Source organism: Danio rerio, chromosome 17 (assembly GCF_049306965.1).
Source record: "Danio rerio strain Tuebingen ecotype United States chromosome 17, GRCz12tu, whole genome shotgun sequence".
Classification (NCBI taxonomy): domain Eukaryota; kingdom Metazoa; phylum Chordata; class Actinopteri; order Cypriniformes; family Danionidae; genus Danio; species Danio rerio.
Genome location: NC_133192.1, coordinates 18803727 through 18829186, shown reverse-complemented (window position 1 = coordinate 18829186; position 25460 = coordinate 18803727). Strand labels below are relative to the sequence as shown.

At 32.9% G+C, this 25460-nt stretch overlaps 1 protein-coding gene across 8 annotated transcripts in view; it reads left to right on the top strand.

Annotated features, from left to right (window-relative positions):
- The window catches only part of adck1 (aarF domain containing kinase 1), a 267173-nt gene that overhangs the window by 198061 nt on the left and 43652 nt on the right, over window positions 1-25460 (top strand). For 4 of the 8 annotated variants that reach the window (XR_012392615.1, NM_001123049.1, XM_073926849.1 and 1 more), the window contains 2 exon segments: window positions 10884-11033; window positions 16377-16574. Coding sequence is in view for 7 of the 8 variants with exons in the window: in NM_001123049.1 (NP_001116521.1) it covers window positions 10884-11033; window positions 16377-16574 (348 nt within the window). In the remaining variant the exon portion in view is untranslated. 8 annotated transcript variants of the gene reach the window in all.

Genomic DNA, 25460 nt, shown 5'->3' with positions numbered 1-25460 from the left:
CATAAAAGTTTTTAATTTCTGGATTTTTATTTATTTATTTATTTTTTATGTATGTACATTTATAAAGCCATGCTTTGTATTATATCATTAAAAAAACTAATTATGCAAGGTGTAATGCAGTGTCTATGGGCAGGGCCAGCATATTAGACATTTTCCTCTCATCTGGCTGTCATTTACATTCTCACACAATTTTATTTAATTAAATAATTTTTGATAGCCGTAAAAGCACTATTGTCTGACTTTTATTATCTTGGTAAAATAAAAAGTGGGTGACGCAGTGGTGCAGTATAGTGCTGTCGCCTCACAGCAAGAAGGTCGCTGGTTCGAACCTCGGCTGGGTCAGTTGGCATTTCTGTGTAGACTTTGCATAGCTACTGATTCGGAAATGTTATGAATTGCTCTGAGATTGCATTAGAAATGACAAAAGTGGTCATTTTACGATCAAACGGCCTAAAATGAACACTTTCCAATCAATAAAATGCATGTAAATAAGTACACTTGCTTATGGCAATTTTATGAAATGGTCTTACCCACTTAGCAGCTCATGATTTCAGTGTTTTCAGTGTCTCAAATTGGCTTGGTTCACAGTAACTTCTGCCCCTTACAATCCCCATCTCCGTTGTTAGATTAAGTCGCGTATAATGTGCAATTAATACTATTTACAATAAAACAGTTATGTTCAAAAATTGGCAGTGCCTTAAATAAGGGAATTAAGTGCAAATGAAGAGTTCTTCATATGTTTATATGTTTATGTTTAGTTATTTCACTTTAAAGGCAATGGAAAGAGCTTATTCATCACTATAAGAATAACATATCCGAGCCTACACACAAGAGTCTGAGAAAAATGCTAATTTTAGAAGAAAATATCAAGCTGCATTTAGAGGTTTTTTCATTTAAACTCTTCAAATATTTTTTAAAGGCTTTTCTTGTTTGAAATATAGTGGAAAATTTGCACATGACTGCCAGCATTATTTTAAATGATGCTCAACACACACAAATCTGTTAAAAAAAATACTCCAGTGTGTCTTGAACCTTTAAAAACATTTTGGAACCCAGAAACTGGTATTTCAGTCCATAATAAACAAACTTCGTCCTACAGTTCCTGTGAATTTTAGGTTTTGCGTTGGAGACTGAACTTTTATTTTAATTCTTTTCAAACTGGTATTTTAGTCCATAATAAACAAACTTCGTCCCACAGTTCCTGTGAGTTTTGGGTTTTGCGTTGGAGACTGAACTTTTATTTTAAGACTGAACTGTTATTGACAGCCAGATGAGAGGAAAATGCCTAATATGCTGGCCCTCCCTATAGACACTGCATTACACCTCGCATAATTAGTTTTTTATGATATAATAGAAAGTATGGCTTTATAAATGTAAATACATTTAAAAAAAAATCTATATATATATATATATATATATATATATATAAATATTTTCGAACAAAACCTAGATGTTGCTTGCTCATGTTTTTAAGGTTGATGTCTTGCAAATATTATACCAGGAAAACGGTTAACAGACATATATCAGTGTGCACACATAAAGCAGCACAGAGCATAGTCAACATCTTTTTTTATTTTTGGAGACAAAAGACAAAAGGTAGTTTTTGGACAGGCTGTTGAAAATCTTTTTTAATATGAGTTATTGCCTTTTTGTTTGTTTAGTCTTTATCTAAGTAGCAGCAATGTGATATATTGATATTGAATTTATACAGTCAGATAAGGGGCACCAAACCAAACTATTCCCTTCACCTTTAGATAGCCTTACCCACTTTCTCGTTCGCTTCATCAAGTTCACTTTGGTCCACAGAACTCCCTTTAATCTGCCTTTTGCATACCCTTCGCGTGGCGCCCTGCCTGGGGGATATTCGTCTGCGTCTTCCCTCCAAGGGCACTGTTGATGAGCTTTTCATCTGCCGCATCCTAAAGTGTTTATTAGCATACTAAAACTCCTCTCGCTGTCTATGCATGCCCAATCAGGCCTTCAGGGGTCCTCCACCATCCCAGGATGCATTGCTTTTAGTATAGCGCTTATTATTGTGGGCTTTGAGTAACTTAAGGATCTGACTGCATGACCTTTCTGCATATTTTGCACACTTTCATTTGTTGATTTAGAAGTTAGATGGAGTTATGAATAAAAACAAAAAAAAAATCCTGTTGAACAGAAATGAATTAGAAAAAAAATTGCATGACGCATATGTACCAGTTTTGACGGTGACACGTGCCTGTTTTCAAGAGAGCCCTTTAGGTGTTTGGTCATTCATGCAGCATTCATGAGTCATTGTTTTACATTTTGGATGACATAATGGATTTAGATCACCGCTTTTTAAGCCGCACAATCTCAGAAAGCAATTTGCGATGATTCACAACAGTTCACAAGGCCTTCCCAAACCACCCAGGCATTGGGCATTTGCAGTCATAATTATTGACACGCTTGTTTATTCATCCTTTTTTTTATCTTTCACTCAAAGTAACCTTTCATTAAAATAAAACAATTGAAAGTGGATGAGATATCTTATTGTGAAATAAAGGTTGGGTCATGCTTTGATTTAAGGTATAATTCTCACTATTAAAAAAACACTACCTACAGTGTGCATTTTAGTCCTACTTTGCTTTTTATTAATTGTTATTAAGGTAGTAGTTGGTTTTGTGTTTTAAGATATTACTTTATAAATACTAATAAACATCCGATTTCTAATAATAGGGGCAGCAGGTAGGCTCAGTGGTTAGCACTGTCGCCTCACAGCAAGAAGGTCGCTGGTTCGAGTCCTGGCTGAGCTTGAGTTGGCTTTTCGTTGTAGAGTTTATATGTTTTCTCTGCGCTCGATTGGGTTTCCTCTGGTTTCCCTCACAGTCCATAGTACTGGGTTGCTGCTGGAATTGTATCCACTGTGTAAAACCTATGCCGGAATAGATGGCAGTTCATTCCGCTGCTGTGAAGTACAGTAATTATTTAATCATGATAATCGGCATGTAATAAGCCACTAGTTAATGAACCTTTTTCACAAGAAGGTCATCAGCATCTTAATTCCTTGAAAGTTTTTTATGTCTTGGTTTTTATTTTATTTTATTTATTTATTTATTTTTAACGTATGTACATTTATTGAACCATACTTTGTAACATATCATTAAAAAACTAAGTATGCAAGGTGTTTGTAATGCAGTGTCTATAGGCAGGGCCGGTAAATTAGACATTGTTTTCAACTTTAGCTGTCATTATTATTCTCACACAATTTATTATTATTATTATTATTTTATTATTATTATTATTTGATTGTCATGAAAACACTATCGTCTTGCTTTTATTTTATTATCTTGGTAAAAAAAAAAAAAAAAAGCGAAGTGCAGATGTGTATGTCACGTAAATTGCTGAAGCTGTTCAACCATGATTTCAATCGCAAAGACCAAACGGATAAGCGGCTAGTTTTAAATCAAGAATGGCAGTTTTTGTTTATTGAGCTTAAATCAAAAATACATAGTAAGAACAGATGGTGTCACACAAACACAAATGTAAACACACACCCAACCCAGCGCAATCCATCTTACTCCTTTTGCACCTCACTGCCCTTTTAAAAATCCTCTCCACGGAATGTGCGATCTGTGACGTCAGGATTGGTGAATGAAGATTGACTGGTAGGCAAGCCAATCAAAATTCGAAACTACACAATAAAAGGTGGGACATAATAGAAGTTTATGTGGTACTTTCCTATTTACTGCTCTCTAAGTTTACCCAACTGATGGCTTCAGCTGCTGAGATACCCAGAAATGTGAAAAGGGTCCATAGTGAGAATTGGTACTTAAACTAAAGTTGGTGTTTAACCCTTCCAAAACATCCTTCACTCTAGGCATGACTTTGGCCAAGCGGCTAATTCTAAAAACCTGGAAATCTTCTTTTTGAATTTGGTTAATGGGTATGGTCTCCGTCATCCATTTGGAAAGGCTCCTACGGATTTATGAGGTCCAATTCTAACGGAGAACCTTCCTGGGAACCCTTTCTTGAATACTTAGACCTGAAACATGCTCAATCCAAATCCAGCATCCCTCTTGAAAACTGGCTGACACACCACCTTTTAGAACAGGGGTGTCCAAACTCGGTCATGGAGGGCTAGTGTCCTGCATAGTTTAGCTCCAACTTCCTTCAACACACCTGTCTGGAAGTTTCTAGCATACATAAAAAGAGCTTGTTCAGCTGGTTCAGGTGTGTTTAATTTGGGTTGGAACTAAAATATGCAGGACACCGGCCCTCCAGACCAGAGTTTGGACTTTTTGGTGACTACATACTCTGTAACACTACATTGTTACTCCAGCTGAACACACATGTATGGCAATTCATATTATACTTACCGGTAAAGTGTGTATATATTGAGACAATTGTGTTTGTTTATTCTGTTGTACCCAGAAAACCTTGGAAATTTTAATAAAAAAAGCTTAAGTGTTATCAAATAGTTTTCTCCAAAACCTATTGGTCAGAACTACTAGAACCCTTTTATTCGAACATTTTTGCAATCTCCATTTGCCAAGCAAATTTTATTGTCTCCTAAAATGTCATATGAGTTTGGAGATAACCCTAGAAAGAGATTAGAGACACGTTTTCTTTACAGAATTCCTTCAGATTCTTTTGGTATTGGCCACACCCTCTCTCGTTAAACAAATACACCTGATAATCATTAAAATCAATAACCATTAGAAGTAATTGGTTACAAAGATGTCTCTGTAGTAATAACTCAGTTTGGTATTATATTCCCAATGTTATATTTGATAAATTAAGTGGCTCATACTTTCGTTTAAAATGTCATTTAATACCTTCTAAAGTTTTACTTGCTTGGAAATTGTGTTACGTGCACAATTTTGTCCCCACACGAAGAAATTCTTTGGAATTACTCTGTCTTAATTTGTGGGAAATCTCTTTTTAGTGGTAGGTGGGTTGAAAGAGGAACCGTTTTTGTTTTGGAATTATTTAAAAATGATGGCAATATTCTGGAATATGAAAAATTTATGACGTTGTATAATTTTCCTCTGTCATATAAATCCTTTGATTGTGTTTTAAAGAGTTTGTCACCAAGTTATGCACATTTGTTTAAAATGTTTCTTCAGTTTAATTAGAGGAAAACCATTATGCTTAAACTTTTTTTTTTTTTTTTTTGAATGCTGTGTCTTTTTAAAAAAATAAAAATAAATGTGACAACAGATATGTCAGGCCTCCCCAAGTTGTACATTTTTCTGGACCAATTTTCTTACAGCATTCAATAGAAGAGAGCATGGTTATTACCTGAAAAATTCAGCATATCCAACAAAATAAGAGAGATACAGTTTAAGATTTCTTTGTAATGGATATCCTACAAATTCCCAAATTGCTAATTATTTTTGTATATCTAATTTGTGTACTTTCTGCAATATACATGAAAAGACTTTATTTATAGTTGCACTCATGTTAAACTTCTTTGGAATAACATAATTTTTTTTATCGTCCTTATTTAAATATGACTTAAATTTGTCTATAAAAGATATATTTCTGTATTTCTCTGGTAATAGCCATGCTCTCAATCTTATTGATATTTTTTTTTTGGCTTACACTGAATTTTTTTTTTAATACACAAAAATAAGTTCCTAAAGGCAATACCTAGATTTAAGACTTCTTGCTGAAATTGTTTTCAATATTGAATCTCTTAAGCTAATTAATAATTATAATAAGTAGAAGTTTCTTAGAGCTTATGATAGTATTTTTTTTTTCTTAATGATTGAGGCTTTGTATAGTTTTTTGTTGTTTTTTCATAATGTTTTGTTATTGTACTTTTTCTCCAATGCAGTGATGTTATTATTCTTGTATTTAATAAAAATAATAATAAAAGATAAAAAAAATTCTCATAATAAAAAAACATGAAAACAATAAACATTCAAGTTTATACAGCTTGGAGTTGGACATTGTGGATAAAATGATGATATGGTTAAAATAATCACTTGCCTAATAATTGTGCTACAGTTTATATTGTCATCATGACAAAGACAAAAAAATGTTGTTAAAAATCAATTATTGAAACTATATACATTTAAAAATGTGTTAAAGAAATGTTTTCTCCATAGCATTTAGGAAATATTTGTAAAAAAAAAAATTACATGATGGTTAATAATTTTATCTTCAACTATATAAACTGAAAAAGACATATGCATCACCACAATTCACTTCTTTTTCCTCATACATTTTAAAAATAGCACTATTTGCATTCCCAGAAGCAACGTTTACACGCCATCAGGAAAAAAGTAAATACTAAACAATTACGCTAAACAATTAAAGTTAATTCCAATTATTGGGGGAAAGCACATAACAACAGCAGCCAGGGGAGTGTGACTAGATGTTTGATTTATTCTGTGTGCTTCAGACTGACATTTCCTCATGGTACTTCACACTGGCTCTCTCTGCATTATAACACAGCTGAGGGGAGATGCTTATCGCAACTTATCTTCAAAGAGAGCGAGAGTGGGTGGAATAATTGCATCGGGGGTTGTTTTATAATAAATACTTTCTCTTCTGTTGGGGCCAAGGCATCTTCGGGAAAAACGCTTTACATAATCATAAATGGACTCCTTATTTCTTTGCCCATCGACCCTGCATTGAAATGGACATGTGCTATTTATGCCATAGGTTGTAGACTTATTTTTTAGTTCTTTTTTTTCTTTTCTGTATTCTTTGCGTCTTTTATTTTGAAACGGCACACATTAAGGTCAATTTCATTCATTGGATTTGTTATGTATACTAGTATATACTTACATACTCATATATATATATATATCATTTCAAATTTCAAATCTTTAGAAAATTAATTAAATATCAATTTCTTTGAATAAATATCATAACATTTTAGTAGTTTTTAACTGTAAATATATCAGAACTCCGATTTTATCATTCACTTCATTTAGTTCAGGGGTCTTAAACTGCCGGCCCATGGGCCAATAGCGGACCACCCCCCTCCTCTCTCCAGCCCGCAACTGACATCAAAAATTTAATGAGACATAATTCTGAATCACGATCATTGTTAGTGCCAGTGTTGTGCAGTCTCATATACACAATACTATATGCTACGGTTACTTTCGGTTTCTCTCAGCGTCCGATCGAGAGTAACGCACAAGCAGATTATTTTTGGGCCTGATTGAAAAGTTAAAATATACTTCCGTATGTGCTCTATTTTTACTAAAGCTGTATTTTTGAAAATATTCAAAAGTTATTTGATTACAATTAGTTTTATACCACCTGTATTGTGTTGTGCAAACACATCTCCATGGCGTACATGTTATGCTGGTGGTGTAAATAGGGTCCTTTTTCTAACATTCGATTCAAATGGTCTCATTTAATAGATTTTCCTTATATGCATATTAAGACAATAATAAAAATTGACTGCTGACTGAATTGAATGTGTTAAAGTAAAAGTGAATATACAGTTAAAGTCAGAATTATGAGCCCCTCTTAGATTTTTTTCTTTTTTTTATTATTTCCTAAACGATCTTTAACAAAGAAAAGACATTTTTACAGTATGTCTGATAATATTTTTTCTTCTGGAGAAAGTCTTATTTGTTTTATTTTGACAACATTAAAAGCAGTTTTTGAATTTTAAAAAACCATTTTAAGGTCATAATTATTAGCCCTTTAAGTTATATTTTTTCTCGATAATCTACAGAACAAACCATCATTAAATACCCTAACTTGCCTAGTTAACCTAATTAAGCCTTTAAATGTCACGTTAAGCTGTATTGAAATGTCGTTAAAAAAAAATCTAGTAAAATATTATGTAATGTCATCATTGCAAAGATAAAATAAATCAGTTATTAGAAATGAGTTATTAAAACTATTATGTTAAGAAATGTGATGTGACAGATCTTCTCTCCGTTAAACAGAAATTGTAAAAAAAAAAAAAAAAAAAAAAAAAAAAAACAGGGGACTAATAATTTAGGGGGTCTAATAATTCTGACTTCAACTGTATACACTTCCCCCCTCTTTGTTGTAGTTTTACAAAAAAAGCAAGATATTGAGAAGAACAATTGCCAGTAAAGTCACTAAAGTTACCCAATCTGGTTTCTGCTTTCTTGCGGTATCTGTTAAACTTTTGGTTGAGCAAAGACTGGGACAGAGTAATAATAATTGTTATTATGCCTGTTATTAAATTGCAGTATTTTCATAGCAATTTAAACTACCCCTTCAATATGTACAATAAGAATAAAAAAGAAGGAGCTTTGACTGCATATAGTCTGGGGAACTATGTCTTAGTGTATCTATGCATTATGTTTGCACTTTTTGTTGTGCTTTAATGTTAAAGTTAACTCTACACCATAACTTTTCAATCCAGATGGATGGGGCAACCATTACTGCATCCAAAATGGTGAAAAGCCTTGGAGTAATGATTGATGACCAACTAAACTTCTCTGACCACATTTCTAGAACTGCTCGATCGTGCAGATTCGCACTCTATAACATCAGAAAGATCCGACCCTTCTTATCTGAACATGCAGCTCAACTCCTTGTTCAAGCTCTTGTTCTCTCCAAACTGGATTACTGTAACTCTCTACTAGCTGGGCTTCCAGCTAACTCTATCAAGCCTCTTCAACTGCTCCAGAATGCAGCAGCACGAGTTGTCTTCAATGAACCTAAACGAGCACATGTCACTCCGCTGCTAGTCCGTTTGCACTGGCTGCCAGTTGCTGCTCGCATCAAATTCAAAGCTCTGATGTTTGCCTACAAAGTGACTTCTGGCCTTGCTCCTTCTTATCTGCTCTCACTTCTGCAGATCTATGTGCCCTCCAGAAACTTGCGTTCTGTGAATGAACGTCGCCTCGTGGTTCCATCCCAAAGAGGGAAAAAATCACTTTCACGAACGCTCACGCTCAATCTGCCCAGTTGGTGGAATGAACTCCCTAACTGCATCAGAACAGCAGAGTCACTCGCTACTTTCAAGAAACGACTAAAAACTTAACTATTTAGTCTCCACTTCACTTCCTAATCTGCAATTGCCTCTTTGAATATCACACTAACTGTACAAAAAAAAAAAAAAAAAAAAACTAATACTACTAATACTTCCCTTCTTAGACTTTACAGACCTGAAACTTGCCTAAAGCACTTATTCATTGTTGCTCTTAGTTGTGTAAATTGCTTCCTTGTCCTCATTTGTAAGTCGCTTTGGATAAAAGCGTCTGCTAAATGACTAAATGTAAATGTAAATGTAAAGTGGCCCTCCAATGATTTGTCAGTAATTTGTTTGGCCCCCTGCCAATTTTGGGTTGAGACCCCTGATTTAGACAAATTTAAAGGTGTTTTTATTAGATCCACAACTGTCAAAAAAAATAAAATCTCTCTAAATACTGCCATTTCCTGAGTATTCATAAATAGGAGGCTTATTTTTTCAGCTTTCAGATAAATCAAATTTTCATTTAATATTTTTTACATTTATGGTTTTGCAGTCACTATATAAAATAGCAAAATAAAACATTTTTTTATTTCAAATAACTTGCAATAATTGGCCCTCTATTAAAATAAAAAAATAAAAAACTAGATATAGAAAACTAAAAATATACGTTTTTATTTTACAATTTCATATACTAAGAGCAGTAACTAATATGATAAAAGTTAAATGAACATTATACATACATTATAGCATTATAAAGCAGTGGAAAACAATAATAATATACAATAAAATGTGTCTGTAAATGATAAATAAATGTTAATAAAATGATACATAAAATGGTTTCTAGTTACTTGGTAAAGTGTTTTTCGAATGGTGAGGCAACAGCACTTATATAGTCCTGGGTTGTGATTTTTATTATTTGGTTATTTAAATATTTGGTTATTAACATATTTAAATATGTTTTTATATGCAAGTGCAAACGTGGAGCAAATTATTAAAATTGATCAAGGAAATAAAAGACTTAAGGTTGTTCAAAAAAGCTATCAAAAATTGGTTGTTTGATGAGGGCAGTTAGTTTGCATGGTAAACGATGATGTTTTTTTATGTTATTGTATTGTGAATAATTTTGTTACTGGTACTTTTTGTTTTATTTATTAACTGTAATTTACAGCCATATGTTGTTGTTTTTAACTGCGAGGACCACAATGGAATCCAGCTCAGGGCTTTATTGTGTTTTATCCTCGACAATTTTATTTCAAAATGTATGGGATGCTTGTATTTGTATACAGTTTGTCTAAAATCTGTCAAATAAAAATTTCATTCAAATAAAGAAATAAATAGAAAAATAAATAAATATCTAGATAAATAAATAAATGAATAGATAGATAAATAAATAACTAGATAAATAGATAGATAAATAAATGAACAAATAAATAAATAGATAAATATATGGATAAATAAATAAATAATAAATTAATTAATAAATAGATAAATAAACGTATAGATAGATCTATAATAAATAAATAGATAACTAAATGAATGAATAATTAAACAAACAAATAAATAAATAAATATAAAGAAAAATAAAAAATAATTAATAAATATTTTTACCAATTAATTAATGAATGTATATTACAAATGATATGCTATTTTGTGACATTTTGTTAGTCATAACTTTTTTTTTCATTGTACATGTTATTTAGTTTGTTCTTTAGCTCACTCAGATATATTTAGTTATATTTTGTTATATTTAGAAGTTTAAATAGAAATAATTACAGTAATCTAGTCATCTAATCAAGTCAAAAGCCAGACCATTAAAATGAGTGGTGTTTCTTATTGGGTGTGTGCAAGGTTAAAAACAATGATTAACAATAAAATATTTGAATTTATAAGCAAATACTTAACCTAAGCATACAAGAGAGAAAAAAGATCTCCAGTGAATGTGCATGATTGCATCTCTTATTCTCTCTCTTTTTTTTTTTTTTGCTCTCTCTCTCAGATCTCCAGAAACCTGGGCAAGATATACAGCGAGATGATCTTCGTCAACGGCTTCGTGCACTGCGATCCTCACCCAGGCAACGTGCTGGTTCGAAAGAGTCCTGAAAGCAATAAAACGGAAATTGTGTTACTCGATCACGGCCTGTATCAGGTAAGACATCGGCACAGACTCGACAGAGAAGCAAATTCATCACATATTACACCCCATTATTCACCCGCGGCCCCCGGGTCAGCAGCACTCATGCCTTTATATGCGGCTGCAGACTAAAAGCATTTCATTTAAGTGGCCCTGAAGCTCCAGTGTGTTTTAGGAACTGCACATTTTCACCTCTTTCTTATTATAAGCTGAGATGCACTACTGGAAAAATACATTATCAGGACTTTTTTATTGTTTTGAAAAAGTCTGTTCTCTCTACCAAGGCTGTGTTTGTTTGATCATAACTCCAATAATATTGTATAGATTTAAATGATTTTTTGTATTGTCATTTATTCATGTGATTCTAAGCTAAATTTAGTCTGGTCGACAGTGTTGTGATCATTCAGAAATCATCATAAATTCTACATTAAAACAACTTATTTTTAAATCACATAAATAATAGAGGAATGATATCCTTGTTTTATAAGACATTACTGGATAGACTTAAAGAAAATTCAAGTATTTGGAATAAATTTGTTGTCAAAAATATGACAGGAATGGACTCTAATCTATGAAGAATCTATTGTATGAGCTTTGGGTGCAATATTTTTTCTAGCTTGATATGTGCCATGACATTTTCTACCCATTTAGTGTGTGTTGGTGGTTTAGTAGTTGACTTCCACTGTAGAAGTATAAGCCTTTGAGACAACAAGGAAGAGAACCCCCCCCCCCCCCTGTAGTTTAGTTTTCTTTTTTAAATACTTCCCAATTGATGTTTAACAGAGCAAGGAATACTTGTTACAATATGTCTGATAATATTTTTTCTTCTGGAGAAAATCTTATTTGTTTCATTTCAGCTAGAATAGATAAATAAATATTTTTTTTATTAACCATTTTAAGTTCAAAATTATTAGTCCCTTTAAGCTATTTTTTTCGACTGCCTTCAGAACAAACCATAATTATACAATAACTTGCCTAAATACCCGAACCTGCCTAGTTCACCTAATTAACCTAGTTAAGCCTTTAAATGTCACTTTAAGCTGTATAGAAGTTTTATCCTTGCTGCTCTTTGAATCCATAAGACCATAAGAATAAAACTTATGGTCTTAATAAAGAATAATCCATTTGACAATAAGATTGTTTGACAGATGCTTTCTATTACATGTTAGTGGGGCACAAAGCATTGAAAATAGAGAAACTGTCCCGCAGGATACCTTCTCCATCTCTATCCATACAAGTTCATTCTCCTAATTTTCAGGATCTGTCAAATAAATTTATCAATGTTACAAGACCAATTGTGATACGTAAAGTTGGGCAACGCCAATCCCACAACTACTTTCTGCCTTTTTAAAAATGCTTTCCTAATTTGTAGAATGCTTTTATTGGTCAATTTAAATGTATTTTTTAATAGTGTTTCCTTTTCTTTTATAATTCATTTAAATGTCATTTCTCTTTCACTAATGTTGGGGTGGGAAAGTACATTCTGAAATATTATATAAGTTGATATTCTATACTATTTGCTGGGTTTTATAATATAATTAAAATCAATATAAATAAAGTTGAAAAAAGAAATTATAATATTATGAATCGCTGTTATGTTATGATCAGTTATTAACTGTTTTCAATTATTATAAATGGTACTTTTTTCTGACAAACTGTGATGCATATTTATATAAAAAAAAAATAATGCACCAAAAATAACAGCATTTATTTGAGATGAAAATTTTTTTCTTATTATTTTTAATAGATTTTTTATTTTCTTTTTTGAACAATTAAGATTTTTTAAAATGGATAATAATAATAATAATAATTATTATTATTATTATTACTACTACTATTATTATTATTATTATTATTATTATTATTATTATTATTATTATTATTATTATTATTATTATTATTATTATTATTATTATTAGTGGTAAGTAATGATGCTGAAAATTCTGCTTTAAATCACAGGAATAATTTACATCTTAAAGTACATTCATAATGAAATGTGTTATTTTAATTTGTAATAATATTTCACAATTTTGCCAACAAATACAGCTTTGGTGAGCAGAATAAGTTTGTAAAAACATTAAAATTACATTCTTATACTGATCCCAAACTTTTGACCGATAGTGTATGCAAACACACCATCCATGCAGATCACTGAACTTCTGTAATCCCACATGATGTTTTTCTTCGTTTTAATAAATCCTTGGAGATTATACGGTGATAAATATGACATTAACATTTGGTTGCTCTCTTGGTCCAAAACTCTAACACATGGCATGTGGTGTTTAGTTTGTGTCAGTGTTGATTAATTGGAGTGGCAAAATGCTGCAGTCCTAGTGGTGTCTCAACGAGTTCTGTTTGTCTCAATGAGGGATTTGCTGGCCTTTAATTTAACCCCAACATTTAATGAGGCCCATAAGATTTCATATTAGCAACTATCCAGTAATCTCATCTGTCTTTCTGTGATACTAACAACTTCGCAAAACACAAGTTCCCATTTATTCGGGTCTCTAAGACTATGAATGTAAACTTTAGATAGCTGTAGTTTTTGGGTTAGTAGTTAATGATGATGTTTGTTAATTTTCCAGTGTAAAACCAATTAAAATTATAGAGTAACTATGCATCAATATGAATCACACTGTAAAAACCAATTGGATAACTTTACTTAAAAAAAAAGTAAACCTTTCAAAATATTGAGTAAACCTTCATTTTTTTTTTAGTAAATGAATACTTTGTGAATAATTAAAAATAATAATAAATGAACTTTTTACAGAGCACTAATGTTGTTATGCCAATGCTTAAATATTGATACCTAAGAGTCACCTCTATTTTGACATTTTCCACATCTTCTACAATTAAATTTAGTCATTTAGCAGATGTTTTTTTTTTCCCCCAGAGTGAATTACAATTGCATCATAAAGCGCTTATAATACAATCTTTCTGACATTGCAAAATACAAAAATTGTACATAAAATGATAATTGGTCAAAATAACAACAAAAAATATATAAAGTATATATTTAAACATTTTTTTATTAACCCCAGGGGTCTGATGTGATTTTGGGGCCCTTCGGAAGTTTTGCGTATCCTGATATTTGTACTTATTTAAATCAGAATTATTTAACTCTCTTTTAGTTTTTTTTTCTTTTTTTAAATATTTCCAAAATAATGTTTAACAGAGCAAGGACATTTTCACAGTATGTCTGATAACATTTTTTCTTCTGGAGAAAGTCTTATTTGTTTTATTTAGGCTATAATAAAAGCAGTTTTTAATTTTTTAAAAAACATTTTAAGGTCAAAATTATTAGCCACTTTAAGCTATATATTTTTATGTAGTCTACAGAACAAACCATCTTTATACAATAACTTGCCTAATTACCCTAACCTGCCTAGTTAATCTAATTAACCTAGTTACGCCTTAAATATTATTTACTGTCATCATGGCAAAGATAAAATAAATTAGTTATTAGAAGTAAGTTATTAAAACTATTGTGTTTAGAAATGTGTTGGAAAAAAAAAACGTCTCTCCAATAAACAGAAATGGGGGTAATTAACAGGGGGCTAATAATTCTTAATTCAACTGTACATTTGAAATGTTCAGCACAAGCTGTGCTACAATAATATGTGAACAAGATGGATGATTGTTACATTATTTAAAAGTATATATATTATGCATGGTTTTTCGGACGGGAAATCACTGAAACGAGGCCTAAAACACAAACTAAAAAGCTCTACACCAAACCTTTGACAAATGAGTCTTGCAGCCTAGAAAGGCTTCGATGTGAAAATCATTATGATCACTCAATCACAAACAACAATAAAAAGTCTTTGTCAGCACTGCTGTATATCTGAGAGTGTTACATTTCTATTTCCAACTTCAGAAGAATAAAGAAGGCAAAATGTAGTAGAATAACATTGATATTCAATCACAACTTGTTAAGAAAATGTCATAACTCCTCCAAATGTGTTTTTTTCTGGAAAAATATGTGCTCTAAATTATAATGTTTTTATTCAAAATATAAAAAGAAATGTTACCAGACATTTTTAGAATAAAACTAATATCTGCTTGTTAACAAATGGTAATAATAAATGTTTGCAACTCACTGTGATACAATCAAAAACCACAGTCACAACATTATAATACAATACATATATACAAATTAAACACATCATCTAAATATTCATTCATTCATTCATTTTCTTGTCGGCTTAGTCCCTTTATTAATCTGACGTCGCCACAGCAGAATGAACCGCCAACTTATCCAGCACATTTTTATGCAGCGGATGCCCTTCCAGCCGCAACTTATCTCTGGGAGACATCCACACACACATTCACACACACACTCATACACAACGGACAATTTAGCTTAACCAATTCACCTGTACCGCATGTCTTTGGACTGTGGGGGAAACCTAAGCACCCGGAGGAAACCCATGCGAACACAGGGAGAACATGCAAACTCAACACAGAAACGCCAACTGACCCGAGGATCGAACCAGCAACCCAGCGACTTTCTTGCTGTGAGGTGACAGCACTACCTACAGCGCCACTGCGTCGCCATCATCTAAATATAAATGTTCATATTTTTTCTTTTGTATATTTTTGTATTTTATGTATAGTATCTGTATATTTATACATATATAATTAAATATGCACATTACACATGTATATATTGTAAATACAAAGTTATCTTAACAAAAAATGATAGACGTGATTAATCATTAATTTAATCTTTTAATTATTTTACCTTCTGTTTTTTATCTTGCCTTGTAATACTAACACTTTCTATTACTATTTAAGAGAAATTGCTCTGACAACTCTATATATCTGTTAATTTTAGGTTGTATTAAGGCGAGTGTATATATTCATGCCTAATGTCAGATGGCCAGAAAGTGATTAGTTTTCTATATATTATTAAAATATTGGTGTCTGTGATGCAAACTGTAGTGTACAACATGGTTTTATAAAACATTCACTGTAATGTGTGATTTTCTCAGTTCAAATGAGTAGCAGCTTGGACCCAAAAACAGTATTCGATACATCAAGACTTAAAAAGTGGATAAACAGTTTACTCAAACACATACATAGTAAAATGTTTGTGAGTTAAATTATTTCATGGTGGAAACAAGCTTCCATAATCTTTAAGAAAAAAACTATCTTGATCACCAAATCTGTCGAGATTTGTTGAAATGCTAGTGATATTTCAAAACATTACTGTGTTTGTTGCATTTTGATCAACTATTGCTTCCTTGCTGAGCAAAAGAGACGGCTTAACATTCCAACCGGTAACAATTTGAATGATTTTAAGCTTGTGTTAGATCTGTTCAAAAGGCCAAACAGTAACAGAAGTTTCTGTGGAAGGTGCTGAACCAGGACTTCAGGCTGGACTACTGCAGGCTGTGGCAGAGTTTGATAAAGGGAGACCTGAAAGGCATCGAGCGCTACAGCAGGCGTCTGGGAGCTGGAGATCTGTACCCACTGTTCGCCTGCGTCCTCACCGCTCGCTCTTGGACATCAGTTAACGCCGGCATCAGTCAGACGCCTGTCACTCAGTCTGAGGTAACACTCTCCAAACACATCTGATATCTTTCAGAGTTTCAGGCATAGTATTTAGATTAAATGCTTGTTTTTACTGAGACTTTAAATGTACCTTTAACATTTTATCTTAAATGGGTCTAACTTTTTTTCTTCTTTTTTTTTTTCTCTTTTGAGCCGTTCTCTAAGGTCCTTTTATAATATTATCAAAGAAAAAAAAAAGAATTATAATTCAGAAGTAATGGGTGTTTTCTGTCCTGTCTTGACCTCCCTGATCAAAACACAAAGTTTGAATTTGTTTGACTGAAGCTTTCAAAAGTTTGTTAAAAAACAGCTGTGTGCCCACCAGTGTTGCGTATGTTCCTTTAAAAGAGTAATTAGTTAAAGTTAGTTACTTTTCAGAAATAACTAAGTAAATAACTAACTTACTACTAAATAAGGTAGGAACTGAGTTACATAATTATTAAAGTAACTACTTACCAGGAAAAGTAACTACTTTGTTACTTAATCTAATTTGTCAATTGACTTTAAAATAAATATAAAACATTGTACCCTAATCTACACTATTTTAATGTTGTTGTGGGACAATGTGAGAGACAACCATCAAATTCAACATCATTATACATATTATCATTACTATAGTTGCACAATAAAACACAATAAATGAACTTTAAAAGAAAAGTAGTGCTTTTATAATTTCAGTTTGCAAAAGCTACCTTTGAACTTGTTGGTTTTTTCATCGTTCAGACTTCTAGTCGTTTGTTTGTGCGACTAATAGCCCCAATTTTGACTCGCCTACAGGTTTTAAGAAATTGCAGACAAATGCCTAAAATTACAAAGAAAAATCGTGCTCGTTCACGCGAGTAACAATTACACAATGTGTACTATCAAAGACACGATCTGAGAGAATCGCCGATGAGTCGCCCATGCCTGTGAAATATTTGGCGTGCTAAATATCTGGAGCTGTTGGCAAGTTTTGACTGAAAATAATATCGGTTATAACCTACAGCCTATGAGAGAGCAGCATCCACTAATGTGGGTAGTGGGAGGTTGGGGGAGAAGTTAAAAGTGCTTATTTTGAATTAATTTGGACTCAAGAAATGGAGGAAAAACTAGTGTAAATTTGGCAGGAGCACCCGTGTCTGTTTGCCGTGTCGTGAGCGATATCACAACCGGGTCAAAAAAGAAAAAAGTTGAGGAGAAATTGCTAACCCCCTTAAACCCAGGTGAGCAAATAGGTACATTTTCTACCCCATTAAAGGCTTCTTTCTTATTATGTAGTTAATAACAAAAGATATACATGTTTTTGGTTGTGAGACGAAGTTTGGACAAAGTTGTCTGCGATTCTTCTTATTTTAAAGTCATGCAGAGTGAAACCCCTGTCGCCAATCCATCTTGCAGTATAAACAAAGCAGCGACAAAACGCTAGCCCAGATAGTCATGCAGTGCGAAAACATCTGTGACACGACTATTTTGAAAATAATGCCGTCTGAACTCAGCATACCTGTGCATGTGCTTGTGTGTAAACACCCGCACTACTTTGCCTCTAATTGGCAAACGATGGAAATGTACTCTAAACCAATCATCGCATTCTCAGTTACATAGCATTCACAAACACACCAATCATCATCACTGGTTGCCCCGCCCCAGCCCTGAACACACACACACACACACACACACACACTCACACACACACACACACACACACAAATACTCAAACACACACACACATGCATATCCCAGAGAAAGAGAGGTCCTATGTCTGAGAGACTCACTGCTTGGATGAAAGCCACTTCAGTGATCTCAATTCTAGTAATGCTTATTTATTGTCAGTAACGGCAATGTCGTTGTAACAGGCGGAACAGTTATTTATTTGATTACTCATTACTGAATAAAGTATCGCCATTAATAATGCTGTTTATTTATAGCACCATTATTCCCATCAATGGTGCCCAGCGATAAACGTTTGCATGCATGTTTGACAGCCTGCATCCTTAATACACTGTAAAAAAAATTCCACCCAATTTCTTCATGTTGTCTCAACACAAACTAAATTAAATTAATTGTTTTTACAAATTCAATAGGATTGAACATAAAACATATAAGTTGTGAGCCCCCCCCCCAAAACGGCTAAACAGGTGGTGATTAAGAACGACTCTTGAGTTAATAAATGTATGAGATGTTTTTGTAATGCCACAACATCTTAAGCCTTGCTTATTAGCAGCGTTTTTCAAGATATTTTTGGACATTCATGCCAAAGTGATTTTCACTGTCGGTGAGCACGCAAAATCATGACGTTAAATGGATCTTAATGAAAAGCAGAAATAGACAAAATGGCTTGTTAGACAAGATACTCACTTGTTGGACAGAACAAGATATCACTTTCATTCTTTTTTCATGTGTATTTACCAGGTAAGCTTTTCCACTTGTGTCTTACCTCCCCCTTTTAAACGTCAGCTATAATTGCACTTGAAAATTGTCCCGATGTGTGTCAAAAAATCCAGCTCATTTTTTTCCTCAATTCATGACTCATTTAAAGAGGCCAAAAGATGGACAAACTTGTACAAAATAACCAACAGCTTTATATAAAACTTGGAAGCTAAAATTGGTGATTAGAACAATGTGTTACATTTCCACCACACATTTGAGGTGTTTGGCCAATCACAGCACTCTTGATCAGCTGGCCAATCAGAGCACTCTGATCTTTTAAGAAGGTTGTAATACTCGATATTATGTGATGAATATTGGGTTTTTGAACACAGAAGAAAAATTGTCTATTTCAATACAAAAAAAAAGCAACAACAATCTTTTTCATCCAAAGCGGCTTTTAAAACTCCTGGAAACTTATTGGCCGTTTTTCCTTTTAATATAGTCCATCATTTCCTTTTTTTTTCCAAAGGCACAGTTTAGGTTTTTCGACCGATAAACTTGAGCATAATCATTCGAAAATAATGTTTAGTAAGAATATTGAAGAGGACCTATTATGCAAAAATTACTTTTATAAGTGGTGTAAGCACATTTGTGTGGCAACAGTGTAAATATAGCCAGTCTTTGATAGTAAGACAATTATTATTTTTTTATACTAACACTCGATAAAAACAGTCCACAGAAACACTTTGGTTGACATTCTCTTATTGTATGTGTCATCAGAGAGGGAAAGGCCCTCCCATTGAGGACGATCTCTCCCTCATTAACATAAACCTCCCTGAGTGAGAAGCAGACATCCGCCACTAGACTTTTCACCTGATGAAGATAATGTCGGCGACTCAGAGGCATTATAAATATGGAGTTTTAGGATGCACAAATGAAATGTCTCTATAGACTAACTTCATCTGAGAGACTTTTCAGTTTTTTACAGATAATATTAGTCCTGTTTCAATTAATAATTGACAGTTGTTAGTGGGCACAAATGGCCACAATTCAGAGCAAGGTTGACCTGTCCACTCTTTTAACTACACTGTCCAGGTGGCTGATCTGGTGGCTGATCGTGGCCAGAGGAGTGTGTTTTGGTCAGTGTGTTGGTGGTATACTGTAGAGAGTTTCTGAAGGCCTAACCGGAGCTCACCTCTGTGGGGGACATTTGGCCATCTGGAGGGTGTCAGGGACATTTATTTATACTTTTATTGCATAACCTTTTACAGGACGTAAAACAGAGTTCAGGCTGCACAAACATGTTATATCAGAGTGTTACATTTTTTATAAGGGTAGTGTTTATTCTGTCTTCTACTCCTGTAAACCTGTAGAAATAAACCATATCATATTTGTGTGCGACTAACAGTAGTTCAATTATACTAAGAAACATTTGATATAATATTTTAAAAGCATTATGTAACGTTTTTATTGTGTATAAACTTAGTTGGTCTTTCACTAAAACATTGTTATAATGTATTTATTGTTTATAGTTAATCATTTTTCATACTTTTCATACTTTGTTTGTAATAACAAACAAATACATTTGTTAAGAATTGTGCTAGGACATTTACAGACATTTTTATCATCCCTAAAAGACAATGCATTGATACTTATTAATACAATGCATTATATTCTATATTTATAGATGCATTTATGACTATAGTGCTTGATTTGAGTAATACATTAGTCGTATTTATGTCATATGTAGTATAAATGAGCCAATCTAAGTGAATTTATTATTAAAAAAAATTGCTGTTAAGCTTAAAGTGGGTTAAAGTGAATATATTCTACAGTTTTTACATATGCATAATCAACTATAGACCTTTTAAATTTCCTTGATAAACATTTTTACATTTCATATAAAGTTGAAATATTTCTAAAAAAAAACATTATGTTAAGTCTAAAGTGTGTATTTATTGCCAGTTCTAAATACTTTTTCTTATACTAACATAATATGCAGTCAATGCGCATTATATATGTATTTTAAATACTGTAATATTTGAAAACCTAGCATTAACGCTTACAAAGTGTATTTTTATGCTTATTCTGAATATTTTCTCTTAAAGTTAAAGTCAGAATTATTTATCCCCCTTTGATTTTTTTTCTTTTTTAAATATTTCCCAAATGATGTTTAACAGAGCAAGAAAGTTTTCACAGTATGTCTAATAATATTTTTTTCTTCTGGGGAAAGTCTTATTTGTTTTATTTCGGCTAGAATAAAAGCGGTTTTTAATTTCTTAAAAAACATTTTTAGATCAAAATCACTAGCCCCTTTAAGCTGTATTTTGTTTTCTGATCGTCTACAGAACAAACCATCGTTATACAACTTGCCTAATTACACTAACCAGCCTAGTTAACTTATTTAACCTAGTTAAGCCTTTAAATCTCACTTTAAGCTGTATAGAAGTGTGTTGAAAAAATATTTAGTAAAATATTATTTACTGTCAGCATGTCAAAGATCAAATAAATTAGTTCAAATGTGTTAAAAAATCTTCTCTCCGGTAAACAGAAATTGGGAAAAGAATAAACAGGAGGGCTAAAACTCCTGAGGGGTTTATTAATTCTGACTTCAACTGTACATGATATGTTTAATGAAGTATAAGTAAGCCATTCAGGTTGCATTAATTAACATTTTGCACTATATAAAGTTGAAATAATTATACAAAACAATTTATATTAAGTCTAAAGTGTGTATTTAAAACTTCTTTCTCATATACTAACATACTTTGCAGTAAATGAACACTATTTATGTATATTTATGCATTTGAAATAATGTTTAAAACTTATTCTTATTTTTTTCTCTCACATAATATGCATAATCAAGTATAAGTAAACCATTCAGGTTGTATTTATTAACCTTTTTGCATTTGTATAAGTTTAAATCAAATATGAAAACATTATATAAAGCTTAAAGTGTGTATTTTACTTTACACACTCAGAAATAAAGGTACAAAATCACTGGGACAATCACAGGATACATTTTTGCGCCTAAAAGGCCCTTGGAGTGCATATTAATACATGTGCATATGTGTACAAAAGTAGTTAAAGATAGTCATGTCCACCTGAAAAGCTTACGTTTTTAAAAGGTGCCGGCACAGTGACAGATTTTGTACCTTTATTTTTAAAGTGTGTAACATAATATACTCTAACACATATGCAAAATTAGCATACATATGTGTCTAATTAGTAGGTCATTCATTAAATGTAATAACAAATTTAAATGGTTATAATAACATTATATAAAGTGTGTATTTTAAAACTAATTCAGATAATTTCTTCTGATATATCACAACATGCATAAAGATTCAAGTAAATGTATAAGCATTTTTACATGTTTATAAATTTCATTTTGTAATACATAACTTGCATCTTAGACTGTGTGTTTTAGATCATGTATTATTATTATTATAGAATACTTTCCCCAGTATTAGCATAACAGGCAGTCTGCTATACATCACTTTAAATATGTCTGTACCTTTGATACATTTTACTCTTTTAAATTTGACAAAAGCAGACAGGAGACAGTAAGAGCGATTGACATCATCACTTATACTTGACTATTAGCTGATTTGTTGCTGGCTTGTTTTGTGATCCTCCTCATCAGTTCCACTTACGTCTATTTACTTAGTCAGTCATGTCAGCGTGTGGCATTTTTGAGTGCACTTTTCTGCAGGTGGCTTTCCTTTGTAGAATAATTACCCAGAAGCCCTTGCGAGGATAATTACGGGCCCGGTTCATGGCCACTCGTGTTGGGTGTATGGTGTGTTTTTTTTGTTTTTTTCAGGGGGTTGTAGTACCTCTTCCTTTCTCTCCACCCCTATAAAAGTGTCCGATTCTCCAAGTCACTGCAGTCGTTTCTTGCTCCAACATCATCAAATTACCAGGATGTTTTTGAAGTAGTCTGGTCTTCCATAATTACAGGCAGTTATAAAGGCGGATTGCACATGTACAGCTGTGGCATTTGCAGAAAGGGACGCCGTCTCATCTGCATAAGAAAGGAGAGATAAGAACATATTGTATTGCCAGCGGAGAATAATGGGCGGCAAAAAGTACAACAACAGAGCTTCATGCGCTATGTTCCAGAAGCGAAGACAAAGGATCTTTGAGTCTATATATTTATATATAAGAATACGCTTTGTTCAAGGGTTTTGTTGATGATTTAGGTAGTGGAATCTGACTGCCGCAGGACCACAACCATTCATCAAGTCTGCATTATTCATTATTGCATGCTAAAATTAATATAAATGCATTTACACTTGCAAAGGTTTGGGTTAGTCATAAAATAAGTAAAACCTTCTTTTTTATGAAAGAAATGCATTCTGCTGAATGCATTTAATTGTTCTACTAATTATTTGTGTGTTTACCACCATATACATATAAGTATTTGCTATTTCAAATAGATAATGTTTGGGTAAATGTTTTGTTTAAGAAACAAAATAATGGTAACACTGCAGTTCCAGTTTAAGGATCAATTTTCACTATTTATTGTGGCTTATTATCAGAATATTATTAAAATGTTTGTTTATTACTTATTATGTTTGTATTCTGCATTCCGTAATTAGTAACTAATACGTAAATGTAACTGCTACCCCAATAGCAGCAATTTGAGGAAATTTTTATTGAGAAAAAAAAAACAGTTATTGTATAATTATTAGAGAGAATTGTAATTTTAAAAAGTGACAATGGGCTCTATTTCAACAATCTAGGCACAAAGTCTAAAGTGCATGGTGCGAAAGCATCAAGGGGTGTCTGAATTCACTTTTGCTGTTTTAAGGATGGAAAAATATGCTTTGCGCCATAGCGCAGGGACTTATAGGGTTATGCTTATTCTCTTATTGAGTTATGGGTGTGTTTTAAGTATAATGTGCAATATATCAATCAGTGTCATGCCATAGTGCATTTGCTATTTACTTGGCGGACTTTGTAAGTGGAAGAACTGAAGGCTTCACTAGTGAGAAAACAGTTAAACAGACCATCTGCAGTGAGAATAAGGAACAAGCCTCCTCCTCCTACATTTTAATCGTTTAATTTTTTCATATGTAAAGATAGTTGTGTATTTTTGTATGTGTGTTCAGCAATGTATAACCAATTGAACCTGCATAGGCACATAACTAATGTGCTTTGCTCTGGACTTTAGACCAGCTTTTTGTTTATCAATGACGTGGTCTGTTTTAGTTCTTCAAAATAGCAATGTGCCAACAATGCACCTTAACACAGCACCTTTAAAGACCAGCACACCCATGATTTCACAAAGTGGCGAAATTGGATTTGAAATTTAAAGAACATGATGCAAAACATGAAAATTACTGTTGCGCTGGTATGAAAATAGCAACAAATTGCATCATACAGGTCTTGCACCTCATTGCACTAGGTGAAGCGTAGGGCCCATAGTGTTTCATAATGAAAAATAACAACTCGGGCTCAATCTGATTATGTACCCCTATATACATTTCTGGAGAGTGCCAAATAAGTTTCAGGAGCTACTTTTTTTGCAGTTTTTGTTTCCTCAAATCAGACCAGAGGTCGCTGTGTATGCTTTTTAAGATCTCAAATTTCTCTCGTGAGTGCCATTCACGCCTGCTGTTCTCGCGTAAATCCACCAGAGGCCGCTGTGTATGCTTTTGAAGATCTCAAATTTCTCTCGCGAGTGCCATTCAAAGCTGCTGTTCTCGCGTAAATCCACCAGAGGCCACTGTGTATGCTTTTGAAGGTCTCAAATTTCTCTCGCGAGTGTCATTCACGGCTGCTGTTCTCACGTAAATCCACCAGAGGCCTCTGTCTACTGACTGACTGACTGACCAATCAATCCCTAAACCAAACTGATAGTGTTTTAAAAAGCACCAATCGACAAGCACCCACCCACTTCCCTCAATATAACTGACAGTGTTTTTAAAAGCAATCCAGAAAAAGAAAAGCCCTTTTGGCAGCCTTATTTTTTACCACATTTTCAGATTTTACCACATTCTCAATCTGTTATTTACTAGTTAATTTTTTTTTTTGATTTTGTATTGTTTTACCTGCTTTCTGCAACTATTCTTCACCAGACTCGAACCCCATCGTCACGGTCAACTCCGCTTTGCATTTCAAATCCTCTGATGTACACGGCGAGCCACTTGACAAACTGGTAACAGCGAGGAAGCCATCCACACAGAGGTAATCGATCAGCTGGTAAGTGCGAAAAGGAACGCCATCATACCGGCCCATAGTGTTCGTTTTAAAGACAAAATGGAACCATGCGCTCCTTTAGCTTCATAATTTACGATCTTCACAAATATATATAGGTATGTTTTCTGAATGAGCCTGTTGCAACATGTTTTCAACAGAAATAAACAAGCAACACACTTGTTTTCATTTGCAAAAAAAAAAAGAAAGAAAGAAAAATTCTGAGACTTCTAGATAAAATATTTTAACAGTGTTTATTAATTTGTAGATCACAGTTAATTGTGTCAGCCTTTCCCCTAAGAATTTTAACCCAACAATGTTCGTGTCATCCTTTTT